Raw genomic sequence first — 26,200 nt, forward strand, 5'->3', positions numbered from 1 at the left:
CGCTCGTCCCCGCCCGGCGGCGGCGGCGGGCGGAGCCGGGGCCGGGGCCGGGCCGGGGCCGCAGCCGCAGCCGGGGCCGGGGCCGAGCCCAGCGCAGCGCAGCGGGAGATGGAGGCCGCGCCGGCAGAGCCGGGTCCCCCCGCGCCGCCGCCGCTCCCGGAGAGGAAGAAGAAACCGCAGCGGGCGCCGTCGCCCGCCCGGCCCAAGGAGGTGCCCGGCTGGTCGCTGGCCAAGGGCCGGCGCGGCGGCGGCGGGGGACACCCGGGCGCGGCCCCGCGGCTGGCGGCGAGCGCGCACCCGCACCCGCGGCGGCCGGGCGGGGGCAAGGACGGGCGGCCCGACAAGCGGGGCCCGGCGGGGGCCAGGGCCGGCGGCAAGGGGCCGGCGGGGCGCGGGGCGGCGCGGCCCAAGGGCCGGCGGTACGGAGCCGAGACGGCGGCCCCCGCGGCCAGAAGGACGGGCTCGGGACCCCGCTCGGTGCCCGGGCCCGCGCCGGGCTCCGGGCTGACCGACAGCAGCTCGGAGGTGTCGGACTGCAGCGCCTCGGAGGAGGCGAAGCTGCTGTCGCTGGAGCTGGGGCTGAGCGGCAGCGATGGCGAGTCCCCGGGCAGCGCCCCGCCGCCGCCGCCCTCGGCCGGAGAGGCGTCGCCGCTGCCCGAGGAGCCCTCGGCCGCCTCCGTGGCCAGCAGCCGCCTGCAGCTCAGCACCTCGCTCGCCTTCTCCGACCTCACCGAGGAGCTGCTGGACGCCGGCACGGACGGGCTGCTCCGCGAGCTGGAGGACCTGCGCTCCGAGAACGACTATCTCAAGGTGGGCACGGCGCGGCGTGGCATCCCTGGCACGGCTCGGTGTGGAGTGACATCCCTGGCACGGCTCGGTGCGGCACGGTTTCCCTGGGCAGTAGTGGTACAGCGTGGCATCCCAGGGCATGGGTCAGTCAGGGTCGGCATCCCTGGCTATAGCGTGGTTTAACGTCCCAGAGCTTTGCAGGGCATCCGAGGGCATGGCTCAGCATGGTGCAGCATCCCTGGCTTTAGCGTGGCATGGTGTGGCATCCCAGGGCAGGAGTCAGCATGGCTTAGCATCCCTGGGCACAAGAGAGCATCCCTTGTCATCGCAGCGTGGCATCGCTGTGCACAGTGCAGCCTGGCACAGCAGCCCTGGCAGCACAATGGCATGGCACAGCACGGCATGGCACGCCAAAGCATGGCTCAGCATGACACAGCAGCCCTGGGAATGGCATGACGTGGCATGGCACTGCATCCCAAGGTGTAGCTCAGTGTGGCACAGCATCCTCAGGCCCAGCCTGGTGCAGTTCAGCATCCCAGGGCATGACTGGGCACGGGGCACAGCTCAGCTCAGGATGGCCTGGCTCAGCCTGGCCTGACTCAGAAGAGCAGCACAGCACAGCATGGCCACGTGCAGGGCTTGGCATGGCTCAGCCCAGCACGGCATCCCTGAATGTGGCACAGCCAGGGGTGGCCTGGCGTGCTGTGCCTGGGCTTGACTCGGCACAGTGTGGCATGACTGGATGTAGGGCCTGGCTTGTCTAAGCCTGGCATGGCCACACTGAGCTTAGGGCAGAGCTCAGCTTGGCACAGCATGGCCCAGCACAGTGTGGCATGGCTGGGCACTGCTCAGCTCAGTGTTCCATGGCTTGGCACAGGGCAGCCTTTGGCACAACACAGGCCAGGTTAGCCAGGCGTGACCCAGCTGGGCATGGTTTCCCCTGGCACGGCACATTGGGTGCAGCATGACCAAGCCTAGTGTGGACCCAGCTTGGCATGGCAAGGCTTGGCACATCCTGGGCTGGCACAGCTTAGCAAGGCACAGCTCAGCCTGGTGTGGATGTGCTCAGCCCGGCTGGGCATCCTGGGACACAGTATGGCACAACCTGACCCCGTGCAGCTGGGCACGGCCTGGCAGTTGGGCATGGCTCCCTGCTGCTCTCCCTGCCTGCTGCTGCTGCCAGACCCTGGGGACATTTTCCAGCTCTCTTCTGCCCACTGGTTCCTGTGCTCCCTGGGGCCTTTTTCTGGGTCTGCCTGCTTCATTGGGGTGTGGTTGAGCCAGGGCAGATGTGCTGTCAGGGGACAGGGACACAGAGCAGTTCCACCTCTCGTCACATCCACCAGGTGCCACGTCCTGGGGGCTGCAGGCATTTTGTGCCCTCTGCTCTCCTGCAGGGTGAAGCTGTGGCTGAGCTGCTTGGGCAGTCACCTGCTAGCGAGCTCAGGGCTGGGTACCAAGGCTCCCCAGCTGCTCTTTGGGTCCTGCAGGTTGGAAGTCAGGCCAGCTCTCCTCTGCTGCTGCCCAAGTTTGTGAAAATGTCGGGATCCCAGCCCCGAGGTGGGCACCGGGTGATGCACTGGAAGATGCTCAATCAGGCCCTTTGTCCATTAGCAAAGCCCCAGTTCCCAGCTGGTGTCCCAACTCCTGCCAGAATTAGCAGCAACAGCTTAAGGGCTTTGATTTACTGGGAGCTGGAAAAACACAGATGAGGCCCCTGGGTTTCCAAGAACACGCGTGCGAGCGCTGCCATTCCTGCGGATAGAGCGAGGCTTCCTCCATCCCCACGTGATCTCCTTCCTGCAAGCTGCAGGCCAGCGGGTGCCAGTGGTTTACCTGCCCTGAGGGGTGCCAGCTGAAATCCCCTGGCCAGGAGCAGTGGGAGAGGGGAGAGCTGCTGGAGGCATGCACCAAAAATGGCCATGGGGACGCTGGTAGCATCGTCCCTTCTTTGCCAGCGCTTGTGTCTGCTCCCTGACATGTGCATCCTGCTTATATCCGTGTTTCCGTGTTGTAGCTCTGTTCTCCTCGCTCTGGAGGAGGTGGCTGGGGTGGTACCCTGGCTCCAGCTGGGCAGAAGCCCAGAGCACATGCCTCTTGTGCTCCAAAAAATGTTGGAAGGTTTTCCTAGATTCTCCAGCAAGGAGCAGGAAACTGGGCTGGGCTGCAGCAGAGTGCTGGCTTGTGCCATCTGTGCTAAAAATTCAGGCATTCCAGGACTTAAAACAAGAATAAAGCCCTAAACAGAGGGATTGGCACTTCCCATTTTGCCATGCAGCTCTCCTCCGCTGGAGTGTGGATGAATCAGGCTTATCCCAGGTGACTTATTTCCTAGGACTCACCCAAAAAGCTGCAAATGAATATTTCTTTCACATATTCATCACCACCAGCTAAAACCTAGTGCGTATTTAGAGCGAGATGAGGGTTTTTGGGGGTGGGAGGGCTTTGGTGACGTTCTGGCACGAGCCAGACGTGTGTGGTGCTACTACGCCCGTGTGATGCACGCTGGGCTTGGGAGCTTCCCAGCAGAGCTCCAGCACTGCCAGCTCACGTCCCATCTTCCCTCGGCTGCCATCATAAATCCGACTTGTTTAAGCACACTTTAACCGTTTCTCTTTGCAGCCCAGATTTGTGCAAGCTCTGCTTCCCTCCTCCCCCTCTGGCTGTCCTGGGCGGGCTGGGATCTCCTCTAGCCCCTGCTCTCAGGCCTGTGCACCTGCTGTGACCCCCCTGAACGGGTTATTCCAAGCGTTTCCCCAAAAAGGGCTGTTTTCACGGGCAGGCTGGCAGCCTGGTGAGGGAGGAGGTGGCTTGGTGTTCTTGCCCCGTTGCTGTTGCTGAGCCGTGCAGCTCCCAGCCCTGCTCAGCAGGCTGGAAAATGTGAGATGTGATACGGCAGCAGCTGCGGAGGGACAGGCAGACAAAGAGTGGGCACGGGAGGGTTTGGAGCAAGGGGAGGGGATGCCTGCAAACCCTTTCCTCTCCGAGGGAAGAGCCGTGTGAGCACAGTGCTGCCTGCCCTTTCCTGCTGCCTGTCCCTCTCCTGCTCCCTGCCCTGAGTCCTCCCACATCCCTTGGGGCTCACATTCATTTCCCAGCTCTGTGGAGGAACACTTAGAGTGGCTGGCTGCCTTGTTTTCCTCAAGGTAGTCATGCCACCACCAAGGGCTCTCAGAACATCCCACAGGGGTATTGGGGGCTGTGTTTGGGCAGCCTGGTTGGCTCTGAGTCCCTGCTCTGCTGCTGCCCAGATCCCGCCTGGCCACAGGGGCAGGGACCATGCCTGGGGGTCCCAGTAACCACCTGCAGAGCTGGGGAACAGAGCTCTGTCAAGCCTGGAAGGGGTTTTGCAGCCTCTTGCCTTTTTGGATGGTGCACAACAGGGGTTGGGCTGCAGAGAGCCCCCAGCTGTTTGCCTGGTAATTTATGGGGGCAGGTGTAAAGCTGAGAAATGTTGATTTTTCCCTCACTCCCATTGCCAAGGGGGAGCTGCCATGCCAGCGAGGGGCAGGGATCAGTGCACAGGCTGCTGCACTGGGCTCCAGTGTGACATGGATGGCCGGTGTTTGCTGTCAGAGCCAGGCCAGGGCTGCTCTTAATGCACCCAGAGAAACCCCTGTGTGTGACATGGCTGTGCCTTGCCCATCCTTCCACCCATTGCACCCTGGCATGGGCTTGTGGTGTGCTGCGTTTTCTGCATTCCCCTTGCTGGCAGGGGACGTGTCTGAGCACCCTGGGCAGTTTCCTTTAAAAATCCCCCCTGATTTTTCCTTTTTTCCCCCCTCCCAAATTCAGGCACAATTCCCTGTGCTGCCTGGCGGGCGCTCAGAGTTAATTGAAAGCCGCTGCTTTTGTGCTGTAATCTCGGAGGGAGCCGTGCTTGTTGCTCTCCTGCACGGTAATCCCGTCGTTGCAGGGGGAGCGCGGCCAGCCGCAGGCACACCCGCTGCCAGCTCCGCACAAAGGCGGCTCTGCAGACACCCAGGCAGCTCCCACCCCTCCTCCTCCTCCTCTGCTGAGGTTTGGGGGTGAAGCTGGAGGGTGCAGGCAGGGCTGTGCCCCCCAAAATGCTGCCCACCCTACACGGGCAGGCTGCTGCTGCTTGGCTGTGCCCCAGAGCCTGAGGGGGTTGTGCTGCCAGCGGCACCACAGCCAGCCATGGCTGCACTGTACGAGCCTGTTCGGTGTCCCTTTTTGCTGTTTTCTGCTTCTTGGAGATAGCAGGTCCTGCTGGGGTTGCCCAGTGTGTGTCCCCTGCTCGGAGCTTGCTGCATTCTTGCGGGTGCTAAAGTCAGCGTGTCACTCCCCTGGGCAGGAGATCCAAGGGTTTAATTCTGCCTCTGCAACCTCTAACGGGTCTGGTCTGCACTCTGAGGTGTGCTCTGCCATCTCCACTGGTCCCTCACTGCTCAGGGTCATCACCCTAAAGCTCAGCCCTTCCTGACAGAGCTGATGTCCTTCAAGTGCATGTGTGGACACAGCTGTTGTCTCCTCCTGCTCTAAAAACGCATGGTTTCTTTTTCCTGAACTGGAAACAGGCAGTTTGCATCCCACCTTTCCGCTTCTTAGTTTCCTTAATAATGTCCCCAGGGAGAGACAGTGTCTCCAAGGTTTGTGCAGGGGAGGTTGACGGTAGGTTGTCTCTCGAGCTCCTCCACTGAGCATAACCTGGCTCCTGCAGCCACCAAATGGGGTGTTTGCTTCTGCACAAGATCCCTGGAGCATTCTAATGAGTCTCTCTGGACTGCAGATTCCCAGCGTTTTTTCCAAGACAGGGGATCTCTAATGTAAAAACACTGTGGAATCCTTGCTGCTACAGAGATGGGATGAGCAGGATGCAGTGCTGGGTGATCCTGGAGGACAAGGGGAGCAGCCCATGGGTGCTGGGAGGCTGTGACTCTGCATAGGGATGGGCACCCTGTTGTTTACAGGGCAAGTGGCCCAGCAGGGCAGTCCCCAGGGCATTTGTGTTGGAGAGAAGTCATTGATCTCCTCCTCAGTGTTGCCCACCTGTCACTGGTGTTACTGGTGGTCACAGGTGTCACTGGTCTCACTGGTGCTATTAGTGGTAACTGGTGTCACTGGTGTTACTGGTGTTCACTGGTGTTCCACACTTCATTTAACATCACTTACAGTGCTCCATGCTCAGTGCCACTCCTCAGTTTGGGGTGTTTCTGTGAGGTTCCTCCCCTCTCCTGGTTCTGCTCTCACCTTAATCCAAACAGATTTTTTGCTGAGTTGGGCATCAATTCCAGAAAATGTGCAGGTGCAAAGGGTGAGGCTCCGTGGCCACCGTGGACCCCTGAAGCTGTGAGGGGACCCCAGTGCACCCCACGTGCTGCCTTAGCAGATCAGCTCTGTCCTCCAAGCTCTCTCCCAGTTTGCTGGCATTTTTCCACTCTGCAATCCTAATCCCTTTGGTTTAGCAGCATGGTTTGTCTCCGTGGGGCAAACTGGGGCAGGCTGTGCGCCTGCCAGGCTGCATCCACTCAGAGGATTTATCGCTGTTGTTGGATGTGGGTGAATTCCTGCAGCTGGAGCGAAGACAGGCCCTGCTTTCCCAGCCCCCAGTGCTGCAAATCCCCCCAGCCCCACTCCAGGGCTGCACTTCCAGGCTGGACACAGCCTCCCCCTAAAATAACGGTTGCTACAACCCAGAGAATAAACAAGCAGGAGCTCTTAGCAGGGCAAGCCCAGGCTTCCTTCCAGCAAATGCAAGATGTGGTTGGGTTTTTTCCAAGGTCCCTGTTCCCTGCCCTGCTCAGCTGCTGCCTGGGAAAGCCACATGGCAAGTGAAAGCTGGAATGGTCAGCACTGAAGGATTGCAGTTGTATTCAAGCCACGATTCTCCTGACTTTGGTGGTGAAAGGCTGTTTTCCCCACCCGCTGCAGTGCGCCTGCTCACCTGCAATCATAATGCTTTTTTTTTTCCTTTGAAAGCTGCCAAGGAATAAACCAGCTCTCCAGGCTGTTTTGGGTTATGGGGGTTTTGCTGGTGCCCCCAGAGCTGTGGCCCTGCTGGTGGGTGGTGGCAGTGCTGGTGGGGGGTTCCCATGGAGTTTGTCACCCCAGGCTGCATCCCAGCCCTGGCAGGGCTTTCTGCCAGCACATGTGGTTCATCCCTGCGGGGTGTCACACCTGGCATGTCCAGGAGGGTTTCTCAAACATGTCTGCAGTGATGCCCCTTCACTGGACACCTCTGGCTGTCCCTGGAGCAGCCTGGCCCGGGGTTCCCAGGACCCCCTGTGCTCATCTCAAAGCCTCGGGGCTGTTTCTGTGTGAGACAGAACAGAAGCAGGTCTGTTCTCAAGACCCCCTGACAAGAAGCAGAGCAGTGGAGGGTGACAGGACCCTGGTGGCCATGGTGCCAGGAGATAATCTGGGATTGTCTAATTGACGTTCCTTCTTTGTCACAAAGTGTTTCAAGCCAACAGTGAGCGACTGTGACTTGTCCCTGCAGCTGCCAGCCCTTTGCCCAGGCTTGGCTTCTCCTTTCGGGGCGTTCTTGCAGCTGGGCCTTTGTCAGGCCGGGCGAGTGTGGCAGCCACTGTGCCAGTGCCTGGCACAGCCAGCACAGAGCTGCCATCTCGGGCTCTAGGTCACTGTCACAGCAATGTGGGGAGCTGTCCCTGTCCCCTCTGCCCAGGGTGGATCAGGGCTGAGCATCCCCAATGCCTGTGCCAGATCCTTTTGTTCCTTCCCTGACCGTGCCATGGTGCAGGGTGGCAGGGTGAGCCACTCCTCAAGTGGCAGTTCCCTTTGGCAGTGTCAGGAGGTCTTCAGTGCCAGGGGTTTTGGCAGGAAAGCAGAGGCTTGGTCCCTTCCCAGGAGGGATCCCTAGTCCCACCGGGTCTTGTTGAGGAGAGCGGCCGATGTGATGGCTGGAGCGTTTGCCTGGGGGATTTGGGTTGACACCATGTTCATGGTGACATGGACAGAGCTTGGTCAGTCCCCAGGGTCGAGAGGGGACAGTCCTTGAGCGTCCCCACTGACCACAGTCCTGTTCTGCATGAGGAGGTGGCACTGGGGACCCCACAGTAGTCGTGTGCCACAGCCCTGGAGGAGCTGTGGGTCAGTGCTGGTGCCAGCAGGATGTCACCCTTGGCCCTGCTGTGACAGTGATGCACTTGCTCTGTGCCAGAGGCTCTGCTGTGCTGGAGGAGGGCACTGGGAGAGCTGATGACACTGGAAGAGGTGGAACAGAGGACCCAGCCCAAAGACTGCTGCTTGTTGGCAAAACAAGGCGCAACCTCTGGTCCCCAGCACTGGTGGCATCTGGTTCATGTCCCCACATTGCCTCCTCTAACAGCTGTCCTCGCCTGCCATCTCCTCCTTGCCTTGCCTGCCTCCCTGACACATCTTTTCCAAACATAACCTAATTTTTCTCCCTGTGGCTGTCGCCTGAGCTGCTCCTGCAGCTCCTCTCCCTCCCCCACCTTCCTCTTTCTTTTACCACAAATACTCTCGCGCGCTTTTGTTGGCTGTGCCCCACCCCGGGTGACGGGCTCACCCCTGGGTGACGGCACCCAGCTGGCTCTGAGCCTTTTCCTGCAAGCACTGGGCTTGGCCCAAGGGGTTGAAGATCTGTGAAAATGGCTCATGGGAGGGATGGAGGGATGGATGATGGATGGATGGATGGATGGATGGAGGGATGGATGATGGATGGATGGAGGGATGGATGATGGATGGATAGATGGAGGGATGGATGGAGAGCCATGGTGGGAGGTGTCTCAGGGGAACAGTGGGCAGAGCAGGCTGCAGGGTCTAACACGCCGTCTCCCTGCAGGATGAGATCGAGGAGCTGCGCGCAGAGATGCTGGAGATGCGGGATGTCTACATGGAGGAGGACGTGTACCAGCTGCAGGAGCTGCGGCAGCAGCTGGACCAGGCCAGCAAGACCTGCCGCATCCTGCAGTACCGGCTGCGCAAGGCCGAGCGCCGCAGCCTGCGCGTGGCACAGACCGGCCAGGTGGACGGCGAGCTCATCCACAGCCTTGAGCAGGACGTCAAGGTCAGCCTGGGACGGCACCTCCCCACCCAGGCAGAGCCCTCAAAGGGGGTTTTGATGAGCTGTGGGCAGGGAGGTTGCAGGGGATGTCGGGGTGCAGGGAGCTCTGTGAGGATGTGCGGTTTGTGGGGACGTGCAGTTTTGTTGGAGACATCATAATTCCCTGCTGGCTGTGTTGATGTGGGAAGTGGGGAGCAGTGCTTTCAGCTCACAGATGGTCTGAGAGGGTCCTGGTGCTGGAGAGGGCCAGCACTGCCTGACAATGTGCCATATGTAAGGCTCATCCTGTGCAGGCTGGAACCCAGCCCAGTCCTGTGCCTCGAGGCTGAGCTCCCTTATCCTGCTGCTATGGGGATGTGATGGGGCCACCACTGCAGGATGGAGTGTGCAGGGAGGGAGTGTGGGGACCTGGACCCTGCAGCCTTGGGAGCTGCTTCTCTTGGCCATCGCAAAAACCTTGCAGAGCCCCAGGCATGGTGGCACGCGGGGCTGGGGCAGGGACAAGAGGATTTCTGCAGGGTGACGTTGCTTCGCCCTGGAGGAGCCTGGTGAGTGTTTGCTGAGGGCTCTCACCAACGAGACTGCTGCCAAGAGGGGGTGCGGTGGCAGTCGGAGACAGCCCAGGATGGATGTGCAACAGCTCGAGGACTAACTTTGTTTTCTGAGCAGAAAACAGCTGGTGCTGGAGCCAAGACATGCCACAAGTGTGGGGCTGTGAACCTGCCTCGCTGCCCATCCCTGCTGGGGCCCCAATCCCCTCCCCAAACCACCCATCAGCTCCCCCCAAGCTTGGGTGGTTGCTGCCAAAAACACCCACTTCAGCTTCTCCCTTACTGGGAAAGAAAGCACAGCCCATCCTCAGGGGAACAGGAGCCTGACCCCATGGCCTGAGGTCCCCCAGCCCTGCAGCAGGGCTTGCTGCTGCCTCCACAGTGCTGATATCCCAGGCTGTGCAGGAGACCAGTGGCATTTGGGACAATTTTTGCTGTCCTGCAAATGCAGGAGTGAATGCTTTGTGTCACTAAGCTCCCTTTATGCTGGGGACTGCTCCCAGCAGGGATCTGGAGAGGGGGAGCTCTGGGGTGGATGTAGGCACCCTTCACCCCGGGGCAGCTGCTGGTTTTTCTGTAATGTGATGCAGCAGCTCGCCTTTCTCCTGACTGGCACAGCTGCTGCCTGCAGCGACAGGCTGCCTGCTCTGCTGCTGCCTACCAGCTCTTCCAGCCCTCGGGGGGCTTTGCCAGCTTTGTGGTATGGGAAAGAGGTGATGAACGTCTCCCAGCATCATGCTAGGGCTGGGGAAGGCAGGATTTGGCCAGAGGATGGGGATGCTGGGCAGTCTTGCAGCTGGAGAAGGAACAAGAGCAGTCACAGCACAGGACTGAGGGGACAGACACAAGGGCCAGGGGCTCACTCCCCACAGAGTCTCCTCCAGAGGGTCTCAGTAACCCCCTGGTGATCTCTGCATGAGGACTGTGGGTGCCCAGGAGCTGCAGTCTTGTGCCCAGTCTGATGAGAGCCCTGCTGTGTCCCCAGGTGGCCAAGGACGTCTCTGTGCGGCTCCACAATGAGCTGGAGGTGGTGGAGAAGAAGAGGATCAGGCTGGAGGAGGAGAACGAGGACCTGCGCCAGCGGCTCATTGAGACCGAGCTGGCCAAGCAGGTGGTGCAGAACGAGATGGACAAGCTCCGAGAGGTGAGGGGGACCAGGAGGTGTCCCCAAGGCTCTGCTCATAGCAGGTGTCCTGGGCCTGCACCGTGGGATCCCCCAGCCCTGCCTGTCACTGAAACTCAAACCGTGCTACAGATGCTCATGAAACCCGAGCAGCTCCTGCCCTCGGCACGCTTCATCCCATGCACGGGCTGGCTCTGCCCCATCCAGGGGGGCTGTAGGACTTCCCCACTGCACTTCATATGTCCCTGGCCACTTGCTCAGCCCAGCCCCCTGGGCCATGCCCAATTCCATCTGGGCAAAGCTCCACATGCTGTGTGGGGTCCCTGTCCCTGGCAGAGAGCCTGGTGCTGGCTCTGTCCTGACCACATCTGCAGGTTCAAACTGGGCTGAGATGTCCCAATGGTGTCCCAGTGGAGCTGGGTGGGTGCACAATCCCCTCTGTGTCCTGGGCAGCCACAAATGTACCCATATGCACAAGTCAGGGCACTCCATGTCGTGCTGTGTTTGGGACCAGCTTCTGCCTGGCATCTGTGTCAGCCTCGGTGACAGGAAAGGCATCCTGCTGACAGCGTGGACTTGAGATCCGCTGCAGCCCTTGTAACCCACTTCCCTACTGCCCGGGATGCCTTTGCTCCCGGGGGAGCCTCGGGGTGCAGCTCTGGCTGGGCCATCAGGGCAGTGTGGGGGAGGAGACACAGCCAGGAGAAGGCTCTCACTTCCCCCACCGTGCACACAGCCTGGGACCTCTGGGGCCAGCCCTGCCTCAGGCTGAGCCCAGCTGCAGGGAAACTGCAGGGTGCGGCTCAGCCATCCCCACTCCGGGGACACGGAGCAGCGTCCCCCACACGGGTGTCTTGTCCCCGGGCTGCACAGCCCCGCTCACAGCCGTGAAATGGGTGTCCCTGCAGCCGGGAGAAATGGGTGTCCCTGCAGCTGGGTGAAATGAGTGTCCCTGCAGCCGGGAGAAATGGGTGTCCCTGCAGCCGGGAGAAATGGGTGTCCCTGCAGCCGGGAGAAATGGGTGTCCCTGCAGCCGGGAGAAATGGGTGTCCCTGCAGCTGGGTGAAATGAGTGTCCCTGCAGCCGGGAGAAATGGGTGTCCCTGCAGCCGGGAGAAATGGGTGTCCCTGCAGCCGGGAGAAATGGGTGTCCCTGCAGCCGGGAGAAATGGGTGTCCCTGCAGCCGGGAGAAATGGGTGTCCCTGCAGCCGGGAGAAATGTGTGTCCCTGCAGCCAGGAGAAATGGGTGTCCCTGCAGCCGGGAGAAATGGGTTTCCCTGCAGCTGGGAGCTGGGCTGAATAACAAACAGCAGCGGTCGCTGGGCTGGAGCTCTCCCGCTCGGAAAACAGGCAGGGAAAATGGTTCTGTGGTCAGCGTGGGGAGCTCACTGCCTTGCCCTGCCTGAGGAGCGTGGGGTGGGATACAGCCCCTGGCTGCAGCTGCCTGAGCCCTGGGGACACTGCTGGCTGGCACGGGCTCAGAGATGGTCCCCAGGCTCAGGATGGCACATCCCCAGGCTAGCAAGGGCGTTGGGGTTACTCACTGATTGCAGAGTGCTAATTAGGCAAACATTAGACAAAGTGAGCTAAAAGCCCTCCTCCTCCCTGCTGCTGCAGGGCACAGAGCCTGGCAGAGCTTGTTAGCAGCCAGAGCCAGGGACTGTGCAGGGCTGCACTCACCCCTCGGGGCTGATTATTCCTCCCTTCCAAGAGGTTTCTCCCATAACTGGATAATTGTCTGGGGATCATTACCGAAGGCACAGGCATTTTCCCCTCCTCTGTCTCCTGAAGGGGTAGGAAAAAGCGAGATCAGTCTGGGTACCCCACGCCAAACCTGCCACACCAAGCTTGGCTGTGATGGGACCCTCAGGCCACCCCAAGGCTGCTCCCAGGGTGGGGCAGTGACAGCCACACCACAGGGCGCTGTGCCTGGGGCTGCTGGGGCTGCTGCTGCCCTTTGCCAGCCGCAGTCCCCAGCACGGTGGGGGTGAGGGATGTGATGTGGCACAACCAGCCCCTGGGAGAGGCTCTGCAGCTCCAGCAGCTCCGGGGATGGTCGTGGCCTTAATAGGAAAGCCTGGAGCCCGGCACCTTGGCACAGGCAGCAGCTTACATTTCACAGCTGCTTTCTTTGGCTGCTGGGCCTCAGCACCAGCTTGGAAATAGGTCCAGGGCAGCTGCATGGATCAGCCAGCGCTCATGGGAGGCTGTGTGGATGTTCTTGAGGGTCTTGCCCCAGCTCCTTTCCCCAGATAACTGGCTCTGTGCTTTTGGTCTGCCCTATTGCTCTGTCTGCCTTCCCCACCTCCCCGCTGTCCTCACTAGCCTGGACATTGTCCCTTGTGTCCCCTTGTGACCTTGACAGTAGAGTCAGCATTGTGTTGCTGAGGGACCAGGACATGTCCCTTGCTTGGGGAAAAGGCGATGGGGAATGTCATCATCTGCTGCTCCCACACTGGAATGTCCTGAGAGCTGTCCCTTGGCCTGGGGGTTGGATTCCCTGCTCCATCCAGCCCTGACAGGGACAGTGACTCAGCCTCTCCACTCTCCATGGCTCATTTCCTGCTCACTCCTGCTTTTTCACTGCTCATTTGCCTGCAGGGGGAATTTCTGGCCAAACCTCATGACGAGATGCTTGCCAGTCCAGCTCCCTCAAAGCAAAGAGCCTCCTTCAGCCCCCAGGGTCAGGGGTTTTCCTGGGGAATGTCAGCACAAATGTCCATCCACACTGAATCTGTCTGTCACTGCTGTGGGTCATAACTCTCTGTTCCTCCTGCAGAACTCCCTGAAGAAGCGGGGATCTCGCTCCCTGGGCAAGACTGAGAAGAAGCCATCAGTGCAGGTATCAGCACCTGAGCACCCAGGGCACGCCACAGTGACCCACCCACAGCCCAGGTCATGGTGCCAGCTGGAGACTGAGCCAGACCAGGAGTAAATCCGGGCATGGCAGCGCCATCCCCTCCTTGCAGGGCTTTGCAGAGCTTTCCTGCCTCTCAGAGCCCCTGCATAAGGGAGGGATTGATGTGCTAGGCCATCCTCTTTGTCCTCAGCCGCTCCCTTGTCTCATTTATCAATGAAGCAGCAGTGGCCGGCGTGGCTTTAACCCTTTCCCTGTGTAAGGAGCTGAAGGAGTTTTACATTGCAAAGCTGTCTCTGCTCCTGTGGCTCTTGCAGCCCGTGTCCCTCCTGCCAGTGCCAGCACTGTGCCTGAGGGTGGTGTGGGAGCTGCACGGGGTCTGGGGGAGCAGAGGGTCCCTGTGGGGATGGCTGGAGGACCCCACTGCTGCCCCTCCCAGGCTGCTGGGGCAGCACAGGGAAGGGGATTTGCCAGTGGCAGGAGGATTTCAGCTGTCACTTGCTGTTGAGCTGAGCTGCTGTGACTCGCTAATGCTGTTACCAGGGCTCGGAGAGGCAGAGCTGCTGTTGCAGGGATAGAAAGGCAAGAGGAGAAATCCTCTTTCAAAGGCAAAAGACCCGAAAGGTTTATATTTGGGAACGGATCTGCTCCCTCAAAGCTGGGACATGGAGGCAGACCATGCAAAGACACTCCTGACATGCTGCTGAGCGTCTCATGGCAGGAGCCCTGAGCAGCCCAAGGGGTCTGGGTGACCCATGTCCTCCTTGGCACAGACCCTTCTGTGCAGCCTCAGGACAGAGACCCCCCAGGCCCTCAAAGACTTTCCCCTTCAGTCATTATTTATCACCTCCCTTTAACTCCATTCTTGAGAGCCCTTTCTGGCCAGCTGATGGTCCCAAGCATCCTTCGCCTCATTTTCCCAGAGAGCACTTACAGCCAGCTCTGCCCTGAGTTGAGGGGGCTCCTCCAATCACCCCTTCCTGAGGCTTAAGCTCCTCATCTGCCTCCTCCTGGGACAGGAAACAACTCCAACCTCCTCTGCTTCCCACACCCCCATGGAGCCAAGACCCTTCAGCCTGGGGTTGCAGGGTGGCCCCAGTTCTGTGGTGGGACCAATGCTCCAGGAACTCTGGGCTTCTCCGGGTGCAGATGCCCCTTGGCTCCCTGTCCCTGCACAGCCGTGGTTGGTGGCCCTGTGGGCACGGATGCTGTGACTCATCGGTGGCTTCCTGGGCCCCTTTCCTGTCTGGCCGTGCTGGGTGAGCATCAGCACTCCCCAAAAATGGAGCTGGGAGGGACAGACTCAACACCAAGGTCTGCCCAGAGCCCAGGGGCACTCCAGGTGGGCGTGGGGATGTGTGTGTGTGTCTCAGCTGATGCCAAGGAGTAGAGAGACACGCTGCTTTTTTTTTTTTTACCCCTGGAAAAACAGGAACTGAGGTCATGTCTGCCCTGCCCGCACCAGCCCTCCCCTAATCTCCTCACCTAATTAGGGGGGCACAGCTTTAATGCGCCTTAGTGAGGTCGTGTCCCAGTGCACAAGCATGGAAGTGCAGCAGGGTGGTTCCTGTGGTCACAGCAGGACATTTAGGGAATAAGATGGCACCCCAAACTCATGAGAACCCCCTTCCCATCACCCCTGGCCTTGCTATGAGCAGTCCAGGAGGTCTGCAGAGTAAACACTGCTGCAGAGTTTGGGGTGAGCGTGGGCATGGCTGGGGTCTGGGGGTCCAGAGCACCCAAAGGAGGGGACAGTTTGTTTTTTCCAGCCAAGGCAAGGGGAAAGGGGGTGAGTTCAGCCAGACAGAGGGCTGCCAGGGCCAGCAGCCACCCAACCAAAGGGCTTGGCCACCTCAAAGGGCAGTGCCCAGCTCCAGTGGGTGCAGTGAGGTGAGGGTCACAGCCCAGCAGGTCCGCTCCTGGCACTGACCACACCGGAGCTCGGAGCACTCCAGTGACCCCAGGGCACGGGAAGCTGCGAGCTGGACGTCAGGAAATCCTGGTCCTCCATCCAAAAAGCTCCCAGAGCAGAGAAACGGTCTGTCTGGGCAAACAGCCAAGATCCTAACTGCTAAATAAAAAAGGAACACATGGAGAAACGGTCCTGAGAAGCAGAGGAGCTTGGGAAGGGACTACTGAGTTGATGCTGAGGCTTTGCCTGGGTTCTCATGCCCTGGCAAGGTGGTGGCAGCAGGCTGGGGGTTGGGACTTTGAGAGGTTTTCAGCTGCTTCTCTGCTCTGTGATGAGAGTGGGGAGCTGAGCGAGAGGAGCAGAGCCTGATGAGGGCATTGCAGTGGCAGCAGTGCAGTTTTGGGGAGGAAACCTTAGTAACCCTGTGGAGTCTTGAGAGTTTTCCCTTCGCCCCTGCCCTGCTGTGGATCAGGCTGGACTTTGTCCACATATCCCTGGTGGTGGCTCAGTGTCCTTCTTGGGCAAGACCCGCAGGTCTTCTCATCCAGGGCATCCTGTCCTGTCTCCAGGCTCACCCCAAAAGCCTCCAAGATGGATCTCAAAGCTTTTCCCCCTCCAGGGCCAGAGCCAGCAGCTTCCACGGGATGACTGGGGTGGGGTTGGCATGTCCCCATGGCTCTGTGGGAATCACTGTGGCCCCTGGGAGTATCCTTCTAACACCCAGCCCCTCTTGGTCCCCAGGAGGACAGCGCAGACCTGAAGTGCCAGCTGCATTTTGCCAAGGAGGAGTCAGCCCTGATGTGCAAGAAGCTGACCAAGCTGGCCAAGGAGAATGACGGCATGAAGGAGGAGCTGCTGAAGTACAGGTCCCTGTACGGGGACCTCGACAGCTCCCTGTCCGTGGAGGAGCTGGCTGACTCTCCCCACTCCCGGGAGGCCGAGCTGAAGGTCCACCTCAAGCTGGTGGAGGAGGAAGCCAACATCCTCAGCCGGAGGATCGTGGAGCTGGAGGTGGAAAACCGCGGGCTGCGGGCAGAGATGGATGACATGAAGGGCCAGGGGGACAGGGAGCTGCCGGGGCAGGACACGCGGTTCCTGGTGGGCGTCTCGAGCTGCGGGGACGCGGGGGACACGGTGGCGGAGCTGCGCCGGCACCTGCAGTTCGTGGAGGAGGAGGCCGAGCTGCTGAGGCGCTCGCTGCTGGAGCTGGAGGACCAGAACAAGCTGCTCCTGAACGAGCTGACCAAGTACAAGTCAGACCATGAGCTGGACGTGACGCTGTCGGAGGACAGCTGCTCGGTGGTCAGCGAGCCCTCGCAGGAGGAGCTGGCCACGGCCAAGGTGCAGATCAGCGAGCTCAGCGGCAAGGTGAAGAAGCTGCAGTACGAGAACAGGGTGCTGCTCTCCAACCTCCAGCGCTGCGACCTGGCCTCCTGCCAGACCACCCGGCCCATGCTGGAGACCGACGCCGAGGCCGGCGACTCGGCACAGTGCGTCCCCACCGCCGGCTGGAGGGACGGCGTGGGCGGCAGCGAGGCCGACGGGCAGGACAGGGGGCTGGGCGGCGGGAAGGTGCCCGATGGCCCCACCAAACTGCTCAAGCCCAAGGACCTGGAGACCTTGCTGGGCATCCGGGACCAGGCAACGCTGGTCAGTAAAGCCATCGACGTCTTGATTTCGGATGCCAACGGGTTCACCTCGGGGCTGAAGGCTTGCTTGGACAACGAGTGTGCAGGGGTGCTGCTGGGCGAGGCGCTGGGCAGCAGTGGTGACAGCCCCAGCGATGCCAAGCTGATGAACGTGCTGCTGATGCGGCTGGGCGTGCTCCAGCAGGACCTGGGCTGCTTCGTGAGGAAGGTGGACCACCTCACCAGCGGCTTCAAGGAGCACACGGACTCGTTCCCCTTCTCCAGCCCCAGCAGCCACGACGTCACCAAAGAGGGGCTGCAGAAGGAGCATGCCTCCGACTTCCAGGTACGGCTTCTCCCCACATCCCTCTCAGCAGCTGCCGCTTTATTTGCCACCACGTTTCCTCCTGCTTTAACGGAGCAAACCCTGATCTCCAATGTAACCCACCTCCTGCCTCTCCAGAGCAAAACCAAAACTAACACCTCACTGCATGCCACTGGCACCGGGGACAAGGTAGGACTCTGCTCCAACAGAGTGTGCCCAGGGCAGGAGGCAGTGGACCTCCTGGCACAGGCTGGTTGTGCCAAGGCTGCCCTGCCCATGGCCAGGGGCTCTCAGGTGCAATCCCACCTTAGCAGGGGCTGATGTTTTGGCTGCTCTCCCTGGCTTAGCCCAACACTGTGTTTCAGAAGCTCTTTGCTTGGTGGGGATGAGCTGGGTGGGAGGAGAGCAGTCTGCAGCCCCCGAAAGCAGCCCAAATTGCAGGGACCCCGCTTGCAGGAACCCTCCGTCCCCAGAGGTACCCAGGCAGGGTAATTTGGAGAGCAAAGGCTTCAGGGCAAATCAGCATCCAAGGGAGAACACCTTTGGAGCAGTGCAGAGCAGCTCATGCCCTGCTGTCCCGCTGCTCTCAGGGGTCCCAGCTCGTGCCCGGGTCCAGGGATGTCAGTGGTGGTTGGGGCTGCAGGCACAAGCCCCTTTCTGGAGCACACTCCCTTGTTCAGAGTCCTATTGTTCTGCATGTGGTCCCCCAGCCCGAGGTCCCGGTCTCCCCCAGTCACTGCATGGCACCGTAACTGGTGTTTGCACATTTTTTCCCTCTTTCTCTCTTTTTTCCCCTTTCCCCAAACAATCCAGGCCACGTGTCTCCTCATCCTGTCTTTCCTTTTGGTTTCCGCATTGTCTCCCGCCATGGTGATGAAGCTCCTTCTCCTCCTCATCCTTTTTGTTGTCTTGTAGTTCTTTACTGTTTCGGAGACCCATTGTTTTGTTTTCTGGCTTTTTTTTCTTCCCGCTCTTTTGGTTTGTTCTCATTAACTTGCCCACGCATGCAGCAGCCTGATTTTAGGGACGCCGACCCTTTCCGCATGCCCCACGCCAAGGACACGGACCCCGCACATCCCCGGAGCTACAGAGCCTGCCGGGCTGAGGAGAACGACTCCTACGCCACCGAGGTATGGCACAGGCAGGGAGCCACGTCCCCTTGGCCAGCGGGGCTGGGGACAGGGCTGTGGGACAGGGTTGGCCCTTTCGAGAGCTGGGGACAAGGGAAGCTGCAGAGCCTGGTCAGGGAGGGGCACAGGGACGTGCAGCTCACCTTTGCCATGCCCTTCCCGGGCTGTTACAGATGAAGGAGCTGCAGCTGGTGCTGTCAGAGGCCAACGAGAGCCTGCGGGGGCTGCAGGAGCAGCTCTCACAGGAGAGGCAGCTGAGGAAGGACGAGGTGGACAACTTCTCACAGAAGATCTGCCAGGTGAGTGAGTAACAGCCTCTGCCCCTGGGAGACAGCTGTCCTCAACCCATGGCACTCCAGCCCCAGCCCTACGACCCACGTGGGGACCCGGGTGTCACTGGGGAGCACACACACTGAGACTGCTGAGCACACACACCATGTCTCATTTTCAGGAGCTGAGCACACTCCTCCTTGCACATGGGCATGGAGCCATGCAGGGCTTCCCCCGGGACTGCCCCAACGGCCCTGCTGTCCCCAGCATGCTGCCAGGGTGGTGCAGGTTCCCTGGATCAGGATATGGGGCTGGCACCAGGCTAAGCTCAGACCCTGGTGGGGAGGCATCATGTCACTGCCACCAGGGCCTGTCCTGGAGCCACTCGTCTCTCCACAGCTGAAGGAGGACCACCAGAAAGCACTGCTGCGACGGGAGTTTGAGCTGCAGAGCCTGAACCTGCAGAGGCGGCTGGAGCAGAAGTTCTGGAGCCAGGAAAAGAACCTGCTGGTGCAGGAGTCACAGCAGTTCAGGCAGAGCTTCCTCCTGCTCTTCATGAAGCTCAAGTGGTTCCTCAAGCGCTGGCGCCAGGGCAAGGTGGTGCACAACGAGGGCGAGGACTTTTTGGAGGTACAGTGGGCTGCCACGGAGGGGAGACCACACTGCTGGGTGTGTCCCTCATGCCTGTTTGCCCTGCCCAGGGCTCTTTGGGTGTCCCCCATCCCTGGCCAGGGGCTGTGAGTCCCCATCTCACCCCAGCCATGGTGTCACCCACAGGTGAACAGCATGAAGGAGCTGTACCTGCTGCTGGAAGAGGAGGAGCTCGCCCCGCAGCAACAGGCAGACAACAAGATGTGTGCCGGGGACACCTGGACCCCCAACACGGTGAGCAGGGTCCCCACGAGCCCAGGGGGTGGATCAGGGTAGGATCAGCCCCTGCTGTGGCTGTGTGGCACAGGATGGTGGCTCCTCTCGGGGTGCGTGGCTGAGTGGGGATGCTCCTCCCCAGCATATCACCCCTGAGGATGGTCCCCTGCCCTGGTGGCTTCCCCTGCCCCTCACCCTGGCAGCAGCCTGCAGAGAGGGCAGCTCCCACAGAGTCCCACCCTGATGGGTGTGTTCACCCTGCTCTCCTGCAGCCCAACGAGTGCATCAAGACTCTGGCAGACATGAAGGTGACCCTGAAGGAGCTGTGCACGGAGCTGCGGGAGGAGCGGCGCGGTGCCAGCGAGCTGCAGCAGCAGTTCACCAAGGCCAAGGCTGCCTGGGAGATGGAGCGTGCTGAGCTCAAGTGCCACATTGCCCAGGTGGGAGCCCCAGGCACCCCCAGGGCTGGCAGAGCTTCCCCAAGCCTATTGGGGGGCTGGGGGCCTGCCTGTGCCCTGTGCCAAGCGCTGGGCTGGGAGCAGGGTGGCACTGTGGGAATCTTAATTAGCAGCCACTCAGGCAGGAGAGTTTCCATGGCAACAGGGCTGGCATGGAAATCCAACTGTGGAGCAGCAGAGGATGCTCTTTATTCCTCTGTGGGGAGGGTGGGATGGGACAGGGGCTCAGTGTCCCTCCTGAGGCCAGGCAGCTGAGAGCAGCATCAGAGCCCACCTCTCCCCCACCCCAGGTCACAGCACAGGATCCTTGCAGATGCTGCAAAAGAAATGCATGGCTGCAGGGAAGGCAGGAGGTGGAGGCAGGGCAGTCTGGGCACTGGGGGAAGCTCCTGCCTGTAGGATGAGTCCCATCAGTCTTTCAGCCCTGCCCTCCCAGTGCTGAGAGGTTTCCATTCACACTGTGCTGGCAGCAGCCCATGGCTGTACACCAGCTCTGCTCCCCAGCACAGACACCAGCACTTTCCAGCAGGATTTCTCCTGGCACAGCATGAGTCCCCAGTTCCCACATCTCCTCCTCAAAAGCGAGCAGAGCAGCCGTGGTGGCAGCACCCCAGTGGTGCTGCATCCTTAGGGGCTGCCCTGGCAGCACTGCAGGTGATGCTGCCCCTCTCCAGGAGCCATGTCCTGCAGGCAGGAGCACAGCCAGGCAGGCAGGACATTCAGCCTGTGTCCTGCTGGGTGACCATCTGCTGGGCTGGCTGGCATGACGTGGCTGCAAGCCAGGGCTGGCCATGGCTTGGCTGTGCCATGGGCAAACCATGTGTGTGTCACATCCTTGGGGACATGCTTACTGCCCAGCCTGGCAGCACAGGACTGGCACTGGCCAGCGGGATGCCTGCAGCCCTGCCTGTTTGCTGGAGATGCCCAGCACCATGCCAGGGCCGTGGGTCCCTCAGAGCCACCACCGTGTCCCCACAGCTGGAGTCAAAGGCAGGCAAAGGGATCGCGGAGCGTGCGCTGCCAGACTGGAAGGTGGCACTGAAGAGGGAGCGTGAGGAGCACCAGCATCTCCTGGCAGAGTCCTACAGCGCTGTCATGGACCTCACCAAGCAGCTGCAGATCAGCGAGAAGAACTGGAACCAGGAGAAGGTAGAGCTGCTGGCTCGCTTCAAGGAGGAGCAGCAGCAGGCAGAGCAGCAAGTGAAGGACCTGCAGAACAAACTTAACCAGGTATGGTGTCCCCCATCCTGGACGTGTCCTCCAGCCTCTGCTGCTTGCCCCAAGAATGTTTCATGCTTTTGCTTGCCCAGAGAGGGTCACATTGCACCTGTTGAGTGACAAATACATTCTCCAGTTGCAGAAAGGATCCAATCCATGGGCATTGAAGCACTCTGAAATGGAGAAGCACGGCAGCAACTGGAAGGAGGTGGGTAAGATAGGGTGGAGCGCTCTCAGGATGCTCTTAGGGCTCAGGTCTGTGCTGAGGATTAGATGGGAGGATGTGTGAACCCCAATTAACACCCCCTTAAACAGCAAATGAGGCTGAAAGGGAGAGCACCAGGAGAATGAGAGCGTGAAGGGCATGGTTGAACCCCTAGAGCTTCTGTGGGGTTATAAAAGGCTGATTTTAAATAGATGTAGTTGCAGCAAGCCCTGTGCTATGCCTCAGTGTGTGGGAAGCTGGTGGTGCCAGAGGGGAGCAGGAGGCAGCCCCTGAGCTCCAGCCCATCTCTGTGCCCTGGTCCTGTGCTTGCTGACCCTGGAGCTTTCTCCTGTGCCCTCCTAGGCTCTCAATGAGAAAATCACAGACAAGGAGACAATCTCTGAAGCAGAAGCCAAGGGAACCAACCTCAAAAGGTGAGTGTGCTGGTGTCTCCATGGTCCCTGGAACATAGAGGGGGCCTTTGGGCTTGACATCCCTGAGAGTCACGGGGAGATGCAACCATGTTCCAGGGTAGTCCTGGAAGCAAACGGCTCCCTGTGAGGAGCAGAACTGGGTGCCCTGTAAGGTCCCATTGAGGGGAGAGCAGAGTGCCTCAGCTATCCCCCAACCCCCTGCCCTGCCCCCTTTTGATCCCCATCCTCTCTCCTCCCACAGGACCAAGTCTGTTTCCTCCATGTCAGAGTTTGAAAGCTTGCTCGACTGTTCTCCCTACCTCCCTGGAAAAACAGTGCCAGGGCTGGGTGACCACGCCCGGGGCAAAAAGGCATCCTCAACCACCCAGATGCTGCCCAACGGGATCCGGGACAGCGCCAGCCTTCCTCCCTCAAAGTGTACATATGTGAATATCGAACAGCCTGCCCCTGACGGCCTGGCCAAGGAGAAGCTGGGCATTTCCTCCTGGGACTACTCACGGGCAAGCAGCCTCTCCGGGCACGACCCAGCCCAGAAACAAATCCAGAGGAGCTACACGGCGCCTGACAAGACAGGGATCCGCATCTACTACAGCCCGCCGGTGGTGCGGCGGCTGGAGGCGCCCCTGGTGCACAACAAGGAGGGCAAGATCATGATCGAGCCCGGGTTCTTGTTCACCATGGCCAAGCCGAAGGAGCCGGAGCAGTCGGCCAGCGCCGAGGGCACCTACAGCCAGTGGCTGTGCAACTTCTCCAAGCAGCAGCAGGAGCTGCTGGACAGCGGCGCGGGGGAGAGCGCGGTGCCGCCGGTGCCGCGCTTCCCGCCCTCGCTGCACGACCTGGAGATCTCCGGCAACATGAGCGACGACATGAAGGAGATCACCAACTGCGTGCGCCAGGCCATCCGCTCCAGCTCGCTCGAGAGGAAGGTGAAGAGCACCTCCAGCCAGACAGTGGGGCTGGCCCACGTGGGCACACAGACCATCCAGACGGTGAGCGTGGGCCTCCAGACCGACCTGCCCCGCGCTGCCGGCGTGCACGGCAAGAGCTGGTCCCCGCGCAGCTCCTCCCTCGTGTCCGTGCGCAGCAAGCAGATCTCCTCCTCCCTGGATAAGGTCCACTCCAGGATCGAGCGGCCGTGCTGCTCCCCAAAATACGGCTCTCCAAAGCTCCAGAGGAGGTCCTCCTCCAAGCTGGATGCCTCCAAGGACAGGAGCCTGTGGAACTTGCACCAGAGCAAGCAGAACGGCTCTGCCTGGGCCCGCTCCACCACCACCCGCGACAGCCCCGTGCTCAGCAACATCAATGATGGCCTGTCCAGCCTGTTCAGCGTGGTGGAGCACACGGGCAGCACCGAGTCCATCTGGAAGCCGGGCTGCCCTGAGAGCAGCCGGGCCAAGCCCGAAGCACCCAAGTATGGCCTCGTGCAGGAGTTCTTCAGGAACGTCTGCGGGCGAGCGCAGAGCCCCACTGCCCCCCAGGAGAAGAAGGAGGCCACCGGGGAGGAGAGCAAGAGATCTGAGCACCTCAGCCCCGCCACCCACCACCCGGCCGAAAACATCTCCCGTGTCTTGAACAAGAAGGTCCTCAAGCAGGGCAGCTGCGAGGACCCCAAGCCCTCGTCCCCTGGCCAGGGCAGTAAGGACGCAGCCCTGCGGGACCCCGACCTCATCTCGGCCATGGCCAGCGAGGTAACGAGGCACGGAGCCCCCCGGGGTGTCCCGCCGTGGCGGCGGACAGGATGCCTGAGCCCTCTAACCCCGCTGTGCCCTGTCTATCTTTGCAGGACACGGCGTGTGACTGCAGCTCCCAGTCCCTCACCTCCTGCTTCGCCCGGCCTTCCCGCTCCGCGGTCCGCCACTCCCCCTCCAAGTGCAAACTGCACCCCGCGGACACCCCCAGGGCGGAGGAGAAGCCGGGGCCCTCGAGTGAGTGAGGACGGGGGGCCGGGGGCCGCAGCGTGCCTGCCATCCACTGTCCTGCCGGAAGAGCGCCCGCGCTGAGCCCGCGGGGCCCCTCTCGGAGGTGGCGCGGGCTCATCTGTCTCCTAAACGTCCCCTCGGCCCCGGGGACGCTTACGAAGCAGATGCGGAGCCGGAGGCTGCCGGTGGCCCCGGGATGCGGGGACACCCTGCCAGGGTGGCTGCATGGCCTCCTGCCCGCGCGGAGCCCGCTGCCGGCGCTGGGGGTGCCGGCGGTGCCGCCCCAGTGCGCCGGGAGTGTCAGCGGAGACCGTGCCGTGCCGAGGGCTCGGGGTGCTGAGAGAGGGAGAGCAGCCGGGGCAGGCTGCTGCCGTGACAGGGAGGGCTGGGGTGCGGCGCAGCGGGGCCGCGGTAGGGAAGCAGTGGCCGAGGGGCGATGGCCGCGGGTGGAGGTGCCGGCCCGGCCGCTGCCCGCCCTGCCGGCGCTCCGGCATCCCGCGGGCCGATCGCCGATTGCCGCGCGGTTGCATCAGCCGCGGGCCGCGTGTGCTTCCCCGGCAGGAAGGAGGAGGGAGGCTCCCTGTGGTCACCCAGGCTGGGCTGGCTGCGGGGCCCTCCCCGGCCACCCTGCTGCTCTGGGGGTGCTGCTGAGGCCCTTCTCTGCTGGGGAGGGTCCGGGTGGTCCCCGGGCTCCTCCAGCCGCAGCGCCGGGATCGCTGGGTGCACAGCGTGGGGAGAGGTGGCCTGTGCCCCTGTGTGTGTGCACATCCCCTGCTCCCAAGGGCCGTGGTGCCCCTGCCTCGCACCCACCTCCCGGCTTGGGGCACTTGTAGTTATTTCTCCTCCAAGTGCTGAATATACATATTTCTCTTTTTTTTTCTTTTCTTTCTTTTTTTTTTTTTTTCCCCTCCTCTTCTGGCTCTGCCCAACTCCGGACAGCCTGCAATGTAAAACCAAGTGCATTTTAAAAATACCGAAACGAGCTACATTGGAGAGGCACCAATTGGATTAAGAGATTGTGGGTTGGGAGGCTGCAGCGTGGCCGGCGGTCTGCGCCGCGCGTCCCTCCGTCACCACCAGAAAAAGCCTTACCCAGGGAGGGAGGGGGCAGCAGCCACAGCCCCCACAGCACTGCAGAGCTCCTGGGGCTGGGGAACTGCGACCCAGCCCCACACAGAGCAGCCTTGGTGCCTCTGTGCAGCTCCAGGAGAGAACAGAGATTTCTGAGGCAGCTGCCTGACCTATTTTCGAGCTGTCTGCCAGGGGCCAGGCAGGGATTCACCCAGATGGAGCTGCCTGCAGGTGCTCGGGGCTCAGTGCATTGCTCTGGGGCTGTGTGCCTTGTTCTGGGGGCTCTGTACACTGCTCCAAGGGCTCTGCATTGCTCCAGGGGCTCCGTGCACTGCTCCAAGGGCTCTGCACTGCTCTGAAGCTCTGTACAACACCCCAAGGGCTCTGTGCACTGCTCTGGAGCTCTGTACAGCACCCCAAGGGCTCTGTGCACTGCTCTGGAGCTCTGTACAACACCCCAAGGGCTCTGTGCACTGCTCTGGAGCTCTGTATACTGTTTCCGGGGCCTCTGCATATTGTCATCTCACAGTTTCTCTTGAGAACTGCTGGTGCTGCCGAGGCTGCTGCCCTCTCCTGTCCAGCCACTCGCTGCCCGCAGCATCACTGCCACGTCGCAGCCTCCGTCAGCATCTCCACGACAGCCACTCACTGCCTGTGTCTCCGGACACGCCAGCACCGATGGCCTTTTGCTCCTGCGGCGCCTGGCCGGCCCCTGGGGGACCATTGTCACCCGGGTGGGGGACACTCAGGGCAGGTGCTGCCCACCCTCACCAGCAGCTGGGGCCGGGCTGTGTCCCTGCCTGCCACGGAGGAGTCAGGTCCAGCACTGCCACGGGCAATCTCCTGCTGTAAATAGATCCTTTCGGGGTGGTTTTTAGCATTTTCATGGATAATTGGGGTTTTGGTTTGGTTTGTTTTTTTAAAAAAAACTCTACTCTCTACTTTTTGGAATGTGGTTTCTCATTTTTACAACTGCCTTTTAATTATTTGTAATATTGGTCAGTTCTGTCTTACTCTGTAAATAACGGTGCTGGGCATTTCCCAGGGGGGCTGAGATGAGGCTGGCAAGGAATCTGTGGGGAAAATTTGCTTAAGATGTGGAGGTGGCTGATTCTACTCCAGCCCCTCCATGGATTCTGCTCCTGCCCACCTGCCAGTGCCCAGCCTGGGGTGAAACCCAAGATGTTCTGGGCAAACCCACGCTTGCCCCTGCCCTGTCCTCCTGCTTCCTCTCACCAGCCCATGCCAAGGTCGCATGAAGGGCACCTCCTGCCCTGATGACAGGCTCTCTGCCCGCCCCATCCTGCACCCCTGTGTCATGCCTGCTTGTTGTGTGATGAATAAAGGCCCTGCAACCCCTCACCCCCACCCTTGGTGCTGCCTTCCCGTGCTGTGGTGGGGGGACCGTGCTGCCTGTCCTGTCTGGGGCAGTGCT

General features: G+C 60.9%; 1 protein-coding gene across 2 annotated transcripts; it reads left to right on the forward strand.

The window, feature by feature from the left end:
• Nucleotides 1-27: 27 nt before the first annotated feature.
• Nucleotides 28-25,256, forward strand: MTCL2 (microtubule crosslinking factor 2). 2 transcript variants are annotated; one of them, XM_063404661.1, is made up of 16 exons: nt 28-810; nt 8,576-8,800; nt 10,334-10,492; nt 13,251-13,313; nt 15,982-17,214; nt 18,204-18,323; nt 18,497-18,622; nt 18,993-19,223; nt 19,371-19,478; nt 19,733-19,900; nt 20,897-21,148; nt 21,273-21,344; nt 21,705-21,775; nt 22,017-23,463; nt 23,559-23,700; nt 24,634-25,256. In XM_063404661.1, exons 1-16 carry the CDS (start codon nt 109-111, stop codon nt 24,660-24,662), a joined length of 5,148 nt encoding a protein of 1,715 aa, XP_063260731.1. In that variant the 5' UTR covers nt 28-108; the 3' UTR covers nt 24,663-25,256. The 2 variants fall into 2 exon arrangements, with proteins under 2 accessions (XP_063260731.1, XP_063260732.1); XM_063404662.1 differs by having other exon boundaries at nt 18,207-18,323.
• The last annotated feature ends 944 nt before the right edge of the window (nt 25,257-26,200 follow it).

Source organism: Prinia subflava, chromosome 8 (genome assembly GCF_021018805.1).
Source record: "Prinia subflava isolate CZ2003 ecotype Zambia chromosome 8, Cam_Psub_1.2, whole genome shotgun sequence".
Lineage (NCBI taxonomy): Eukaryota > Metazoa > Chordata > Aves > Passeriformes > Cisticolidae > Prinia > Prinia subflava.